At 35.3% G+C, this 18,053-nt stretch overlaps 2 protein-coding genes across 2 annotated transcripts in view; one reads left to right on the forward strand and one right to left on the reverse strand.

The window, feature by feature from the left end:
* The window catches only part of ANAPC10 (anaphase promoting complex subunit 10), a 266,250-nt gene that overhangs the window by 153,985 nt on the left and 94,212 nt on the right, over window positions 1–18,053 (forward strand). The gene's annotated exons all lie outside the window — the stretch shown is intronic.
* The window catches only part of HHIP (hedgehog interacting protein), a 71,756-nt gene that overhangs the window by 50,904 nt on the left and 2,799 nt on the right, over window positions 1–18,053 (reverse strand). The window contains exons 2-4 of the mRNA XM_062574766.1: window positions 13,970–14,165; window positions 6,617–6,773; window positions 5,635–5,836 (exon numbers count right to left, since the gene is read on the reverse strand). Coding sequence (XP_062430750.1) covers window positions 5,635–5,836; window positions 6,617–6,773; window positions 13,970–14,165 — 555 coding nt within the window. The remainder of the gene's footprint in view (window positions 1–5,634; window positions 5,837–6,616; window positions 6,774–13,969; window positions 14,166–18,053) is intronic.

The following is an 18,053-nucleotide window of genomic DNA, read 5'->3' on the forward strand; positions in this document are numbered from 1 at the left end:
GCATTGCTGTAAAAAGTTGCTTATGGAGACAAGGTGCTCGTTTCACCCTGAGAAGTTCTGGAATACTTGACTCATAGCATCATAGTTAGCATATTTAATACCTGACAGTCTACTTTAATAGTCTTCTACTCAACATGTGAACTGTTATGGGTGGAAAATGGATCTACTGCGTATGTTCCATGCCACTCTTTAGGGCCTCACCTTGAAAACCCTTCTCTGTGTTCCTACTCACAGAAGATTCCCATCTGAATCACTGGATTCACTCATGAATAAGGCTTTGCAGGACTGAAGGGTACTTGTACTCTGATATAAAACTAACTGACATACAGTAATAACTATATCTGAATTTTAACTCTTTGTAACAATATTACTCGTAAACTTAAGCTAAGTAAACACTGAAAATAATGTTTATCAGATATTTATCCATTTAATCCACTGCAAAGAGAATTATCCATTAAGATAACTACAAAGAACTATATAGGAATATAGGATTTTAAAAACTTTGAGGTATTAGAAAAGCATGGAAGGCTAGTTTTACTGAGTAATTCTAAGGTAAGTCAAAATAAGTTAGCGTGTTAAGATTTATGGAAAGTTTCTATTAAAATCTAAGCCTTTCTTTGATAGTCTTAGAGCGGAGAAGAAGGTGAGCATGGTCAAGTGGTCTTAAGTAGTCTTAACTCATAAGTCTTAGCTCTTAACAGCATATTTCCAAAACCTCTTCACAGACATTTTCTGTCCCTTTCTGCCCTTCCCTTCCCTGCTTTGCCCTTTCCTCTCTCAAAGGATTTGCCCTTTATCACAGTACACCCTTGAGATGTACTATTTAAACTTTATTGCTAGTTTTAAAAAATTGATCTCTATGCAAGTGCAAATGGTAGTTCTATAAGGGCAATTTTAAGGATACTCATTTTGGAGAGGATTCTGCCCTGGCCACTGTGTGAAACAAAGTGCAACAAAAAAACTTTGCTTACAACACAGGCTGACTGCAGAATATATGACCCCATAGTCAGCAGGTCGACACTAAAACAACAAAATATCTAAAGTCAAAAGTAATAAAAGTAACAATGTACTGAAAATGACTTAAGGCTGAGAGATGACAAGCAACTGAACATGAAGCCCAACTGCAATTTCACACCGAAAGAACTAATTCAGAGCTTGGATTTATAAATAGGGGAGTACCACGTAGGTACAGGGACATGATTTTACCATTGGCAGTAGTGAGTTGTAGACTTGGCTACTTTGTACTGAGTTCTGAGGTCCTTAATTTTAAAAGGATGTTGAAAAGTGGCATGATTATAGGGAAAGACCACAAAAATGATGTAAGGATTGGGAGGAAATTCCCTACAGCGAGAGCCACAGAGTTACTTAGCTTTTCAGAAAGTATTTTGGAAGATGATTATAGCATTTGACTCCCAAAAGAAATGGTAGGCTCTTCATTTTTTTTGTTGACAAGTCATACTTGGATGCCTTCCGAACAATATGTTTTAGACCGACATATGTCATACAGCTCAGTAGAGAAGAAAGAGAGAGAAAGACAATGTAATAGGTTACATTATATGGTGTCTCCTTAAGGTTTCCAAATCTGAGGAAATAATATGGTTAATAAAATAAAATTAAGCCACAGCAGTAAGAAAATTTAGAGAGAGAACTGCTAGAGTATTCAGCATTTGTGTGTAAGTTAAATACAATCTTGAGTACAAGGTGACTGATCTAGTACTAGCACTATATTCAGCACTGATCCGTCTCAAGAAATGGTAAAATGTAAGTACTTAGAACATTCTGATGCATTTTTTTCTGCTGAGTACATTATAGGTAAAATTCATATTTGACTACTGATATTTTTAAGCATTCAATTATTTTGCCTAACATTTTAACAGTAGATTTAGATACAACAAAGCTATCTTGATATTTAGTGAAGGTCTCCTTAAATTCCAGTGAAATCAAATTATTACTATAATCAGTTCAATAGTTTCTCACTCAGCCTCTCCATCTCTCTTATACTTAGCAATAGTTTAAGACAGGAAGAAAATAATAGAAGTGAAAATGAGTCTGAAAGAAGAAACAGGTAGTGACATTGTCTTTACTAAAGAACTTTGAAGGAATAACTGTACGATGTTGTTCTGTAACTAACAACTGTCTTTGTTACAACACAACATAGCAGTAAATTACTAGGTCAAGTGAAGTGTGCCAAGTGTAAAGCAGATTTTTAGGGTATGTAGGGTATGCTTTTTTGCTGGTGAAATGTTATTTTTTCCTTCTATGTCTATGGGATTCTCTGTAATATCAATGGGCACAATTAAGAGACAATATTTTCTCCACTGCACTGGGTTATATATCCCTAAATGGCAGAACCCAGGGTCATATCCTAAATTCCAATTACAAGTGCATGCTCCCTCACGTCCTTACACAATTCAGGCGAGACAGATGTGCCCAGCTCCCTTCTTTTCATCACATTTTGGAGACGGGGAAGAAAAGGCTACAGTTGACAGGAAGGAGTTGGCCAAGTGTCCAATCCCTCTGCACGTACTCTAACATTTGTGTAGCCAGTGTGACGTAAAATACATTGGAGAGAGCTACAGGTGTTGATCTAGCAACTTCTTCATTAAGATTCACCCATGGCTTCCGACAACCAAGTTGAAAAACATATCAGCAAAAACACATTCCTGCTAATTGTCCTGTCAAAGAGGATTAGTAGTTGGAAAATGTGCAGAGAAAAGTGTTTCTTACGCTCTTCAGATTTTATTTTTTTTTACTTTCAGAACTCCTGCATCTAATTTTGTAAAGCCTCCCTGAAGCTCAAACTACCTTCATCCATTCATGGCATCTCTCTCACTGTTATGAAATACTTTTACATGCTTATGATAATTCCCGCTGAGATACCGACTACATATAAAATTATCATTTCTTCTTTTTCATTTGAACTTCCTAGAATTAAATCATCTGTCAATAGATTTTACTGTGGCAATAATTTTTAAGCAGAGACCCCCATTGACTTCAATGAACATTAAAAGCCAGTGGCACAATAAAACAGAGGCATCAGGTTGTACTATTCTAGTTACTTAACTTCCCTTTACCTCTACAGATTTTCACAGGAATGGCTGCCAAGAAGCAACTCCAGATAGCCCTATTTGCGTGCTTAGGTTAGCAGCACCAGTGAAGAAGCACTAGGAGCTCACTAACAGAACCTTCAGGAGCTCCAAATGAATTTCAACACAGGGACCACTAGTTGTTTTAAAGAGCAGAACAGCATCTTTTTAGGGTTGTATAATGACTGATTACAGTGCAATCACCTCCCTTTCTCTTTTTTTGTATGTTGATTTCCTATTTATCTAACTGCTAGATGAGGGAAATGATGTTAGTGAGATCAGAACTTACGTCCAGTGTTAATTTTATGAAGGAAGTATGTCATTTCTTTTTCTTGGTTATATCACTCTCAAGACAGACTTTTAAGTTTATTCTTTGGAAAATCATTATTCCATAGATCTGCTGCTCTGTGATAATGTTACAATTTTACCAATACCAAATTTCCTCTTTATATATACAAAAAGAAATCAACCACTGCTCTCTTGTCCTATCTATCAGCACTAAAAACATCTTATTGGGATAGCTGTCCAAAGCACCCTCCAGAGGTATAAATTTAAATTGCCTTTCATTCAACCACAGCTGTATAATTATTATTATTTACTGGATACAATATATAGCTATAAAAGTTTGAAAATATGATTTTAAGTATTGTCACTAGATTAAAGTATTTGTTAGTATTTTAGATACAGGTATTCCTAGAATTCTTGTACTTTACCTATTTAAAAGCTAGCTTCTTGCTTTCTGGCACATTCCCTGTCTCCTTACCTGTGAAGTATACAAAGCTGCCATTCTTACCAACCTCCATTAAACAATGCAATACAATTATCCTCAGTCACTGGACTGTTATCTCAAGGATATGGAATTAGATTTTCTAGCTTAGAGAACATCAACTTATTTACACAAAATGTTATACTTGAAACAGATCCACTGCAGAGTACTCTATTATGTGCTGGTAGAGTCTAAAAGATCAGTAAAGACTAAAAGATCAGGTCACTGATTTAAAACAGAACTCAAAGTTGAATCTGATTCTGAGAGCAGCTGTTCAGAGTCTTATCGACTAGGCTATTGCCTAATCAGAAATATAGAAGATCATTTTTCTATCTAGTCTTGCTTGTGATTTCCAGCTGTAAAAGTTTCCTTTAGGAATGTTTGTTCGGGACTGATAAGAGTTCTGTGGAAAGTTTCAGTGTCAGTTTTTCATCAGTACAAACCTTCATGATTTTCAGTTTAAAAATCTGAATCAAGCTAAGGCTGACTTTCAAAAATGCCTGTGATTACTCTTTTGTTTCAGAGTCTTGTAAATGATCATTAGCTACAGAGACAAAAAAGGAAGTGTTCAAGAAATCCCAGAAATAGATAAATTTTATGAAAAAGGTTTCTATATTTCATTTATCCCTCTGTTTCAAAACAACCCCAAAACCATTTGGATTTCCTCCCATAAAAGGCTACCGTAAATTGACTTATTGACATTACATCTGAAATACAAAAATGCTTAGTTAGTATGTAATATGCACTTTACATCAATATAGTTCCTTATGATTTTATTTAAAAATTTCTCTGTCAAGAGTAGGCCAATAAATTCTATTTAATCCATTAAGTTTCTTTATGGTGTACAGTCACGACTGTCCTAGGCAAAACTTGATTACAATTTTGATTTGTTTTATACATCTGGATTTTATCTGAGTTGACACTGTAAAATGTGACAAGAAATCAACATGGAACTACATTCCTTAAGTAAAATATCTCCCAGTAGACTTCACAGATTTCTAGTAGTACTTACCTCATGATTTATTTTTTCATACCTAGATGTAATTTCTTACCTCCACCTTCCAGTGTATTCCCGTCATTGCCCAATCATCACCAGCCCTGCTCCCATAGTGAGAACTGTTAAGAGCAGTCTCCCCATTAAACTTAATGAGAATTGTTACACCAATCAGCCTGCATGGTTGAATTTAGAAGTTCAATTACTTTTTAGGTGCATCTCAAATACTAACTCTTTGGAAGACAGACACCTGTCCTCAAGGGCAGCTTGTGCCACATTTGAGACTGAGCCACGAAGAAGTGAGTGCTGCTGCCCCTCTCCTAGGGAGCTCCGGAGAGCGCCTTGGGCCCTCTCCGGCTTGGGCTCCGGCTCCAGCTCAGGCTCGTAGGGCCTCGCCAGGCACCAGCAGGTCAGGCTAGGCCCTTGGCCAAACCTGCTCCCACTGGAGTAACAGCGAAACTGTGCTGAATTCAATGGAATGGGAACGAATGCAAATGATGAGAATATAAAGATAGGGCTGCGTGAAGCCGGTGTTATATAGTTTCTTCCGGATTTAAAGTGAGAAAATGGAGGGACAGAGAAAAATGTGGTGTGTTATCTTTTTACTTCCTGAACCAAAGAAGAATTTTCACTGTGCTTCATTTGTTTGACAGTTAGGATTGTAGTGTCTGTTATCATTTCTCTTCCTTATATTATTTAAATGAAAATATTTTCTGAAAAAAGTTTCTTCCCTTTTCCCTATATACAGGCTAAAATATAAACAAATAGAGATAAGTAAAAATTCCAACCTTTATTCCACTTTGAACAAGCTTGTGTATATCCAGAAAAGGTTCCTTGGTTATGTCTCCTTCGGGATTGAAAATCTTCACATATCCTTCCTTTTCCAGAATAAAGAGGCGGTGAGATCCATCCCCACAATGTACTGCTCCAACAGGCTGCCTTAGTCCACTCACAACCTCCTGAATGCAGAAGCAGTTGTGTTTGTGTTTTCTAAAAAAAATTTTAAAAATTGTGAGCAATTTCTTCTTTCTCATTACCATGACACTACAGTGTCCCTAACAGCTACAACGAATGTTCTATAGTGGTATTACGAATGCAGTTATATAAGGCAGAATAAATTATTTCTTTGAATGTACACAAGCAGATCATACTGAAAGTCAGTTTGAACTTGACTTGAGCAAAATTTGTTTTGTATACAAGACAGAAAATTAAGTCATCTTAGATCTGAAATGCAGAGGAATAGGAGAGAAAATATGTGATTAAAAAGAGAAAATAAAATACAAATAGAAAAATTCTACCCTACAATAAACATAATAAATTCTAGCAACTCCATGGTTTGACAAAATTTGGTTTCTACAGTACATTTAAGAATAATGACTTATTATAGGGCAGTTTATTTAAATAATCTAATGTAATTATTTTTACAATGGCAAATACACATTTGAAAATCATAAAACGTGTATCTTAATAAAATTATTGTAGTTATTCACTAACGTAAAATTCAGGTTGAAATTGCTTCTTAGAAGTCATATGTGTGATCTACAAGGAAGGCAAGATTGCAACATATGATCTGTCACATAAATATTAAGAGGTACTGAAGTATTGAAGCTAATGAAACTTTCTTTTTCAATGTACATTAGCAGCAACCAAAGAAAATAACATCTGGAAAATACAGCTGCTGAGCATAAGCACAGACTGAGCTGGTTCACTGTGAAAACCATAGGCTTTGTTAGTTTTTTTTCAGATTAAACAGCATTTATCTTTATGAACCTGTTGATCTCTTCCTCTTTGTCATATTCTTCCATGTGGTCCAAGGAGTTAGAAGCAGGCCCTCGCACTTGCTTTCTTGGAAAATCTGGAAAGCATACACCACCATCTTTTCTTGCATAGTAAAAGCAAAACTCATCTGCTGTAGTTTGGAGAAAACCTTAAAAATACAAAAGAGCATACAAATATTTAGTGATCTTCAAACAGATTATATATTCAGTGAAAACAAATAGTTTTAAACAAAGTACTATCTGTGAAAGAGGCCTGCTCTGAATAAGCACAAAAATAGTGTCACCTTTTATAGTTTATTCATCTGTATTTCTATTAGCCTTAATTGCAGTGTGCTTAAATAAGAAAAAACAATTCATTCAAAACAATTCAACAGCTCAGTTTTAAAAAGTTAAGAAACAAAGTTCAGAGTTAAGGCAGTCACATGCTTTTCCCTGATATTAACCCTATGAATGAAGTGTAGTATCTGCTGTAGAATAGCATAAGCAGCTTCCATTTAACTTTTTCTTGCTTTGGGCTTTGTATCTAATTTCTACTGTCATTAATTACTTAAGGAAAACCCAATATATTCTGCTACTAGCTGTTATACCAAAAAGTTAATGAAAGATGGTAACTCTTCACTGATTGAATTTTTAAAAAGTGGTTTTCTGTAGTAAAAACTTTGGTAGAGGCTTGGGGAGAAGACATGCAGTAAAGATTTTGTGGAATGCTGGCACCAAAGGACGACAGTCTGAGAGGTGAATAATTAGTTGTCTCAGAAAGCGAGAAGTACTGCTTCAAGGGCACCTTATTGCCGGGCAGCTGGCCTCTGCCTGATTCCCTGCACTGGAGGGGCTGAATACACAGTCCTGTGGCTTCCTTAGCCTCCAAACCCTGCAAAAGAGAATGTGACTCATACTGCACTGGAGCTGGTTTTAAGCTTGGATGAAAGGTGTGCTGTATGTTTTAGGTTACAATGGGAAGGAGACTGAAGACCAGAGAAATCAGAAGTTGGTAAAATGAGAGTCTGTGAGGAAAAACTGATACTACACTAGTTTTAATGACAGTAGGAATACATATTTTTGTTCACAAGCTTATTTCTAGTCATTTTCATCCATTTTTTAATCATTAGTATCAAATCTAAGACAGTAGAATTTGGCTAGTTACACACGTGTTATTTTACTGTAAGATCTGTTAAGATAATCGGTCTTAAGTCACTTTTATTCCTCTTTGCACTGCTGGCACACTGTGTTAGAATGTACTATGGTCCAGGACTTAACCCATAAGATACACAGCATTCAGAATTATATGGTATAGTATAGAAGTTTTATTGGCACTTGATTGGAATTAGAGGCCTAATTTATGCATGACTTTACCACTTGTGAGTAATGCAGTAATCCATAGATCTTGGCCATAAAACCTCTGGCTTACAACTTACAATAAGAGCTGATCAAGCACAGATGTGTTTCATTGGAAAATGCCAATTTGTTAAAAGCAACACTTTTTCAGAAACATTATCAGTTTTGACAATTTTTTTCTTAAAATTATGTGTCTGGTACAAGCTGGAACTTCTGATCTAAATGAAAAAGAGAGAAACAGACAGCAAACCTCATGTCACTATATCCCTATGTCCTGTAATCAGGGTGTTTCATTAGGAAGAGGAATATTCATGTCAATGCCCCTCGTCTGTGAGGCAAGAGTTTGACCCTAAGTCTCCCATTTCCCAAGTAAATGTCCTAACAACCACTTTATTAGCTATCCTGGGGTGGTCCCTCTGTGGCTTTCTTCATGGAAAATTTCAAAAGAGTTCAATTTCTTCCTTATGTGGAATAGGAAAATTTTTTAGATCCTAGAATTTTTGTGGAGTGGAAAGCCTCTGCCATCAAACTATACTTCTTTTCATATGTATCTTCCTTTAAAAACATTGGACGAATAACATGACAAAGTGTGATTTTGGTTTCTATAAAATAGTATCTGGAAACACATGATGGTGTGTTGTGGTGTAAAAGTTTAATTACCATGATTTGGAGCTTCAGTAAATAATCAGCTGTGATGAGCTGTTTTTAATTTATAGTAGTTAGTTGGAGAAAATAGGAGACATAATTTCAAATGGAACAACTGAAGAAGAACTCTGACATAATCATGGACCAGTATTACAAGGTTTTGTAGATTTACTGCCAAAATCAAAAGGTAATCTAAAATCTTGTTGTTGAATTATTTGACTTAAGAATGCACAGTTTTCTCTTTAATAGTGTCTTCCTCTAAATGCACTAGATCATTACAGAAAATGCAATAGCAAATTTGATGTGTAGAATTTCTAAGTATACTATCTACTATTTATTAAAGATAAACTACTCTGACTTGAATTTTATCTTCAGTAAGAAAAACTGAAATCATATGATGATCATATTGTTTACTCAGTAGATGTTCATTTCAAATTACAGTCAGATGCAAACTCACTCAACTAATGCCTTATGCAATGCCTTTTTTATATGTCAGACTAATCCCTTTTTACTATGAAATATCTTATCATGAGCTTAAGTATGTGTTGTACTGCATTTATCTTTTGCCATTTAACAAACTGATCAGCAGGTTCCAAAGAAAAGTATAGCTTACATTCTGTTTTTCTTAGGAACATTCTTGGAAAGTGGGGTTTGAATTAAATTATGAAAATTTGCATTATCAGTAAATTCCTAAATTATGGCATTACAAGAAGGAATCTAACCTCTGTAAAGACAGTTTCACCTGTGTGTTGGAGATGGAATTTTGTTCTGTAAGAAAACAGTAATTTACAGAAAGATCTCCTGCCATGATATATATGCTAGATTCAACATACAGTACAAGACAGAATTACAGAATGCAGTTTGCTTGTATTCTTCTATCTGTTCATACCATTTAGTGTTTCCTTTGTCATGCTTAGATTTTAAGGTCTTTAATGTAGAGCTTGCCATTTAGTTCGGTGTTTGTACAGTGTCCAGAAGAATGGTCCATGACAAGTTCTCCTAAACATTAGAATTATTCAAGAAAAAAGAAGTTCATTTTGCTCAGCCTAAGTTTACTCAGAGACAACTCTGTCACTGCCCTCTACGAAATGTATCTGAGTAAGGACTGCAATGTTTGGTCCTGTGTGAATTTCTCTTATTTTTAAAAAATCATGCATTTCATTACAAGTTTCCTACCAGTTGGGTAGGTGTTGGCAGAGCAATGATTGTGCTAACAAATAAAACTTGAATTGTAGAGAAAGATTAAACAAAATGTTTAAGTGTTGTATATGTCAGATTTTGCACAATCTTATATTTTTGTGCCTTTAAAACTTTCTCTGCTGCAAGTAAGAATCAAACTATTCTTGATAAACAAAATTTTCAGCTAAGGTAATTAGAGTGAAGGCCTTCTATGTTCTCATTAAAAAAAAATTGCATGATTTCAAAGTCAAAGGCAGAACTTCTAGCAAAGTTCTCAGGTGAACCTTACCTCCTCTTTCCACTGGTGTTTGTGGTCGGGTTTTCCAAATGCTCCATGTGCCTTCACCAAATTCTACTTCACTGAATTCCCTGCTTAACTATTACTGTTTCTCTTCTCTTTGATATATTACTGAACCATCATGGTAGCATTTGTCCCAGCCCTTACAGCAAGTGAAGTTACCGTTCTCTCCTTTCCTTGTTTGCACTGCACACAGGATTGAATATCATCAACTTCTTATTTGAGTAGACATATACTGACTTAAAAAGCGTCTAGAAATCAGGCTAAGCTACTTTGTTCCTGCTACATTATTGACCTTGAGCATACAGTTTTGTATATTGTTTTTTTTAAATTACTTTTTTGTGTGATTTGCACTTTCTACAGTTAGATGTAAATTTGTTGATAGTAAACATGCTCTCCTCCCTTTTCTCAGCTTGTAGTGAAAACTAAATCTAAGAGGTAATTCTAAATGGATTCTTCCAAAACCTATAGGCGCAGTAGTAACTCACAGCACTTCCTACTGTTTTTTCAAGTGATTATTCACCCTCATCTTGTGATACTCACACATTGCATGCACCTGCACACATGCAATGCCAGGATTAATCCTCTTGCTGCTCTTATTAGCAGTAGCAACATTAAGAGCATCTATAATTTTTCTGCAAATCATTAGCTGGCTATGTTAGAACTTCTGGAAGTGCTGTGTGGGTTACAGAATTCCTCTGATGATTTCTGCCGTTTTGGGTTGGGATGCCACTATTTTGGAATTAAAAAATTCACATCAAGCATTTGTTCTGGTAGTGCCTGGATTCAGATCTGGGCCTAGATGTGGATTCACCCACAGTTATCTTTAATCCGTTTCTTCTGAAGAAAACAACAAGGAGTTACCATAGTTTAAAATCTACCAATGTCCATGGATGGCAGAACCCCCTCTGGCTGTGGCACGGATTTATTCCTTAAACCACATCAAATCCATTGGCATGCATAAAGTTTCTGCTTCATAGGGAGAAGCAGCCATGCCTGTCTTTATTTAGTCATATTAATAGTAAATATTAGACAGTCTTCTCTTATAACCTTGAAAAAGTTAAAATTCATATTGATTGAAGAGACTTCATTAGGTCACTTAGTCATCTGGGATGAATCAGGGAAGTTCTATACTCATAGATTTTTGTGAAACATTACACCCTCCTGTGGTAACATATCCATACAACCCTAACAGCTATTATCCTGTTTGAATAAAGGATCAAGTCCATTTATTCACTGGATATTCCAAATTTCTAAAATAGTCAATGGGAATTCTGAGGCAGTCATAACTCATAGGCAAACAGGTATCTTTAAAAGAATTAACCAAGAGTCTACTAGAGTTTTTGACTTTGCAAAAGGAAAAAGAAGTATACAGGAATTTCTGGAGCTTATTCTGGAAACAACCCATCAAAATACTGGTTTGTAATTTCTGTCTTCTTGGTTAATGTGTACTGTTAAAATTTCAATTCCAGAAAAGGTGCTTGACATCTTAAGTCACTAATAATATTTCTAATTTATACAAGACTGAAGGGATAAATTCATTTTTGTGGTCAGCAATTTTCTTAAACTTCTTTGTATTGATGTTCAGAAACATTTAGGAGTCCTTAATGGAGAAAGAAGAATTGTTTGACTTTTTAACAAATGCATGGTGCATCACTGGCAGAGACTTAGGATTTGGGACCTGTTAATTTCCAACTCTTTCTTTAATCCTCCAGCTACACTTAGAATGTGGCTTTATTATCTTCTATTTTTATTTCTTTCTTTTTTAATAAGTTTTATTATGGATAGACAGATCTCGCAAGTGCAGTAGAAAATCCATATAAATCATTCTAGTTACCTGTATTTTAGAATGGATAAGAATATTAAATTATAATAAAAATCCTATGGGCCATCTTCTCAAGAAAAGGGACCAGAATCTTAACACCTCCAGGAAATACTAGTACATGTACCGACAACTACGTATGCCAATCAAATCACCAAATTAATCCTGTTGGTGAATATAAGCAAGAAATAATTTTTGTTAGTACAACCCACTTTCAGAACAAGTATTCTGAATGCTTATTAGCATCTGATTGATGTAGGAAAAATCCTATTCTAACTGATGCTAAAGTATGTAAGCTCTTTTTCTGCAAAGCACAGTGCTCTGTCCAGTGCTAAAGTTATGCTTTCATCTGGTTATCTTTCAAGGCAACCTGGGTGGTCACAAAAAGCACTTGACATCTTGATGCACTTCAGCAGTTTTACATATACACAAACTTTGTAGAAAAATAAATTTGTCATTCGTCACCACATATGTTGATCTGAGGAGTGAGGTTCCTGTGGCTATAGCTCCTGTGCTGCTCAGCCTATTCTCTTTTTTTCTCTCTCTCTCTGTCTCCTCCTCCTTTCTCCCTTTTCCATCTTTCACTTTTTCCAATTAAAATTTGTTTCCCCAGAAACATAGAATTTCACAAAACAAATAATGAGGGACATGATCTGCAGAATATGCTAATCATTTGCATTAGTTATAAACTCATGTCAAAAAAAAGTCTCTGACTTCTTATATGGGCCAAACATTTAAAATATCTAATCTGTTATTGCTGTTCAGCAGGCAGTCTTGGCAACTATGATCTATTCTGCTTTGCTCTGGGAAATGTGATAAAGAGCAAGAAACAGCTGGTTTAAGAAAGCCTTAGAAACATCTCTTAGTTTATAAAGACAATAATAATATTTTCATATTTGAATGGGTTGAGATTCGTGTTAGACCACACTAAAGGGAAAAAGTAACTCAATTCAAAATGTTTTCTCAAGTCAATAAAACAACCCTGCAAAAAAAGCCTGCACTCTTGGGATTTCAGAGAAAACAAGTACACATGCAATTAAAAACCCTCCTCCAAATCTAATCCACTTAAACTATACCCTTAACTCAAATATGTTTATACTACAAAGCTTTGTTCATATGTTAAAAATGATTATTCATGAATTTATTTTTCATATCCTTATCAACTCCACTTTCTAGTCTGTGTTGCTAGTAAAAAAATCTTCACTAGTTTAATTATTTTCTCATGTGTGACATCATTTATAACTAGCACTTGGACAAGGAAAAAAGCATAGTTTAAAAATGACAATCATAATGATATAAATAATTTACTATTAAGAATACCAAAGATGTTATTTAATATAATAATGTATTAAGACAATATTTCTAAAAGAACCATCTTTTGTGGTTACTTTGTTGATTTAGTTACAAGTGATAGCACACATTTGGTGACTGCTCTGGACAACACAGGTCACATTCTGGTTTTGGTTACGTCCAGCTAATCCTACTGACTACAGTGAGTAAGTGTTAGGGTAGTTAAGAATTTGGTTGTTAACAGCATGTTGGAACTGATTCAGAGATCACAGAAGTCTATCGAATGGCTCTCTTTGATTTCAGTGTGCTTTAAACTCTATGGAGAAACCTCAGTTTCTAGGGTAACAAAACCAGAAAAGACACTTTACTCATCAGCTTTTAGCATCTACAGAAAACAACCAGCATCCTTTCTTTCATTTTAAAGCTATCTATCACTGAACCTTCTGAATGGGCAACTAATTGTTTACATGCTTTGAATGAGCACACTGATATTTCAGGAGAAGTAATAATTTCTAGTGCCTTCAAATATTACAACAGATAATTCTGAGTTTCATGCCGAGTTTAATAGGAGAGTGGTTAGAAAGTTCTCAGAATATTTACCTCACTCTGTAAAATCTGTCATGAAAGGCTTGAGATGTTCTGTCTTTACTCAGGCCAAATCCCTTGAATATCAAGGGGCATTTTACCTAGTTAAGAGCTGGATCTATGACCTCTCAGGCAATACCAACATTTCAAAGTAGACATCTTTTAGTCCCGTATTTTGTTAGAGGTTTTACCTGGTATGTGACCTCTGCAAGTATAATACAGTTCTTTACAATAGTCTTTGCACAGGTAGGGAAGAGCTAGTTCTCTTTCAGGTGTCTCCCCTTTCTCAGGTGAATGGAATAGATTCTGAGCATGAGGTGAGCAGTGTGCACATTTGATTTCCTCCAGTAGCTTCGCACATTCTGTGTTGTTGGTAACAGAAAGTATCTGCAAGCCACAAACCAGAGACAAATAAACATATGACCTGTTTGCCCATCTTACACAAAAAGATTGTATGATCGAATGTAATAAATAATGTTAATTTAACCAATACAGTTAGGATAAATGCGTCATGTTTTATGTCACCATTCTGCAATAATCAAATGCAAAAATTATTACTATGAAAATGTCATTAGTACAGTGAGATTTTAAGTGCTTGCTTCTCTTTTCCGGGTAAAGATACTCGTAGTCAAGTTCTGTATGGACACAAGCCTGCAGTCTCTTAATGACATAGGCAATCTCTGCACTAGAGGCATCATTCGTATGAGGATGAGCTACAGGAACAGGCCTTCTGCCCACTCCTCCTATGAGAAATGCTTAAAAATACAAATTGGGAGGTGACGTTTTCAAGCAATTTAGAGGTTAAAAACTAAAATTCTGCTATCAAAACACATTATGAAAACCATAGAAAGCTATCTGTTAAATAAATCTATCTTGAATTATATTGTAGTCCAGCTACTGAAATGATTGTTATGGAGTTCAGCAGGTGCCTTTGATTTTTTTACGCTTCAGATGCTGCTCTGGTCTTTGCACTTTCTAATGGAAACTATTTGGAAATAGGAAAAGCCATAGGTTTCCAGACATTTCTGTTTATAAATAAAAAAGTAGCATCCTGTTTGTCTCCATACTGAAACTGTAACTTTGTCCCGAAAAAAGGGCATATATTATTCATAGTACTTGAAGAAGCACTAAACCACGATTGATGATGTGTTTAAGTAAACACAGGAGCCTAAGGAGCATAATGTCATCAAATCGTGAAAAATAACAGAAAACAGCATAGTTGTCTTTATTAGTCTTTGAATGCAGTGCACTTTGTTAATCTATTGTTAACCACATGGATTGTTTTTTGATCATTCATACCAATGGTGGATAATAGGAAATGTGTTTTCAGTGCAGAGGGACTGAATCTGTTCCAATATAAAAACAAAACTCAGGTTCTTTCTGCTACTTGTTTAATACAATTATTAAAACAGACTTCAAGATACTTATTTTAAGAAATACTAGTGCTGCAAATACCTGTATTCTGAAAAAAAAATGTAAATATTTGTAATTCTGCATTTTAAAATATTGACACGGTTTTGCTATGGTTCGTATCTCTGAAGTGATTTGTAGAAGACCTTTGCAATGGGTCATTCTCTTGCAGCATAACATTGATTGGAATTATCTAAATTACTTCTGATAATTCAGAATACTCAGTACGTGAAGACTTTTGATCTGTAACTTGAGTATGCTGTCTCACAGGCCAGCACTTTTCTAGGATGCCCTACATCAATAATGTAATTCTGAACTCATTTTATTTACAGATCATAACTACATAAATATAAAATGTTTGAGAGAAATGCATCCCCCATTGTTTTAAATAGTTAGATATTCAAAATATTATAAATGACATGGTCTTTGCAATTACACAAAATCCTGATTAAAGGAACCTTAATTTAGGAGCCATTTAGTCTTACCATATATTGTCAAAAGGCCATCTAAAAGTTTAGTAGCCATCTAAAAGTTAAACCACTGAAGAACAACATTTGGCCTGCATCCTTATTCTGGAAGAGCTGCCACTGGCTTCAGATATAATTCTTCCGAATTTGCCAGGATTAGGCATTAAATGTTCTGTCCTTTAGACTATCTGTTCTCAGATCATCCTCGGCTTCATATTGCTTTTAAAATAAGTAATGTAACTAACAGCTGCCGCATATGGTTAATTATCTCTCTTCAGACCTTTCCTAAGAATATAATTCTGTCTCATGCTTTTTTTAGCAAGGGGCTGTCTTTTTCTACCTTGAAGATAGTAATCAATTAATTCCATGTTGCATGTATGGTAAAAGGTTTGTCTTGGACCTGAATTCTTGTGGAATTCTTTCCACAGCCCTAGTTCCTTCCTGTGCTGAAAAAGGTCAGACTATTTTTGCTAGATTGCTCATTTGGGCCATAATGGCAGAGCTGTTAACCTTAGATGTCTTTCCTGAGTTTCAGGTTTTGTTCTAGAAATAGCAGATCTGGGAAAAAAAATGCCTTGAAGACAAGAACTAAAAATACTAAAAACATGAGAGTAATAACATAAAACTAAAACAAAATACATAGTAACAGAAACTTTGAACTGAATTTGATATTCTTCTTGAGTTTCCAATCTAGGTAGTAGATAACAGACTTTGTATGCTTACAGCAATCCATGCTGCATTAGCTGCACTTTCTTAAGGGATGGATGGCATCCTGACAAGGTACCTTGCATTGCTGTAGGTTTGATGGGCAATGGCCTATATAGTTCAGTCAAGTCATCATCTGCCAATAGCACAAACTCTTAAGCCAGCAGGGAATGATCAAAAGCACTATTCATAAATGCCAGCCGATCAGAATTTGATGTCAGCAAGGAATCTGGGACCTCTGCTAAAGCAAGGATGAAATGACCAGTTTGGGGTGTTTCCGCCAAAGAAAATTACTTCATGACTACAAACTCTTCAGAGTACTTTCCTCTGTTCATCAGTAGTACCACCTGCTTTGCTCAGGTCTCAGATGTTTTCATTTGTGAGTCGATCTCATTCAGGCAGCAGGCTTTCTTGTGGTAGCAGTATGGTGGTGTGTTTAGAAGTACAAGTAAACACTAGGTATTACTAGGTAAATATTCAGTATGTTTATTGAACTAACTCCACAGTGATGCACACATAATACTGTATGTCTACTGGGAGACTCTAGAGCACATTTCGAAAACAAAAATATTACAGGATAGCAAAGCTAATTCACTGTTTCTTGTGGAGAACATAATTGACGTTGCCTGGTGATACAGCCAAAGAAATGCTTGCCAACATTTCAATCGTCAAAGTTAAGACAAAAGGATCCTAATCCTCCTGAGCAGCTGCTATCCAGGAATTAACCACAGGAATTCACCCCCTCATGTCATTTCTGGAATGAATCTTGGTCATATAATAGCTAATCGGAAGATTAAGGAATGAGAGTCAATCAATTATCTGAAAATCAAGTATAATGTTATTTAACTTTCAGAATGCTCCAGCAGAATAGGGTGTTAACATTTGCTCTGTGTGAGGTCTGATGTATAACTCTACACTGGGTGGGAGATAGGGCAACTGTTCTTCCTGAATCTCAGTACACTAATAATCTATTTAGCCTCAACAATATTAAAGCAGTTTTAAGCAAAAGCTGAAATACTTATTTGAATAAGGTGCTTTCTGTTGGAGCTCTACTTTCAAAATGACCTTAAAGTTGACAATAGCTTTGGTCTTTTGAAGAAATGTAAACTTATTTCCTGCTTCAGTTTTTAAAGTCATATGTGAAACCATCAGACTGCAGTGGTTTAAACTAACTATGCTCTGGAAAATATGTAAAACTTCCAAACATTTATTGCAACATGCCTAATAATGATTATGCCTGCTGCTGACTAATTTACAACATCTGTAAGATCATCCTTTAATCTCTAGCCACATGAAAGTAAAATGGGTAGACTAAAGGTAAGATAAATCCTGGAATGTGCAGGAAAGCATAGCATGCAAAATTGGTTTATCAACAAAAAGAATAGTGTAAAGAAGAAGGAACAGAAGAAGGCACTATAGACAGAAATTCTTTACATTGAATATAGTTCTTTGCTTCGTGTACCCCATCATATCTATTTTGATGTTAACAGAAAACAACAGTGAAATAAGTCATTGCATTAAGCTGTATTTGATATACAAGCATTTATGTCTAAAAATCATATGCCTACGAGATTTTTCAGCTGTTGGGTTGACCATATGCTTCTTCTGTACTATAGTGCTGGATTATGTCATTAAAGAGTTCGATTTCAATTTTAGGGTAATATGTAAATAGATCATTGTACTAAGGCAGCTG

The sequence above is a fragment of the Rhea pennata genome, chromosome 4, assembly GCF_028389875.1.
Source record: "Rhea pennata isolate bPtePen1 chromosome 4, bPtePen1.pri, whole genome shotgun sequence".
Classification (NCBI taxonomy): Eukaryota; Metazoa; Chordata; class Aves; order Rheiformes; family Rheidae; genus Rhea; species Rhea pennata.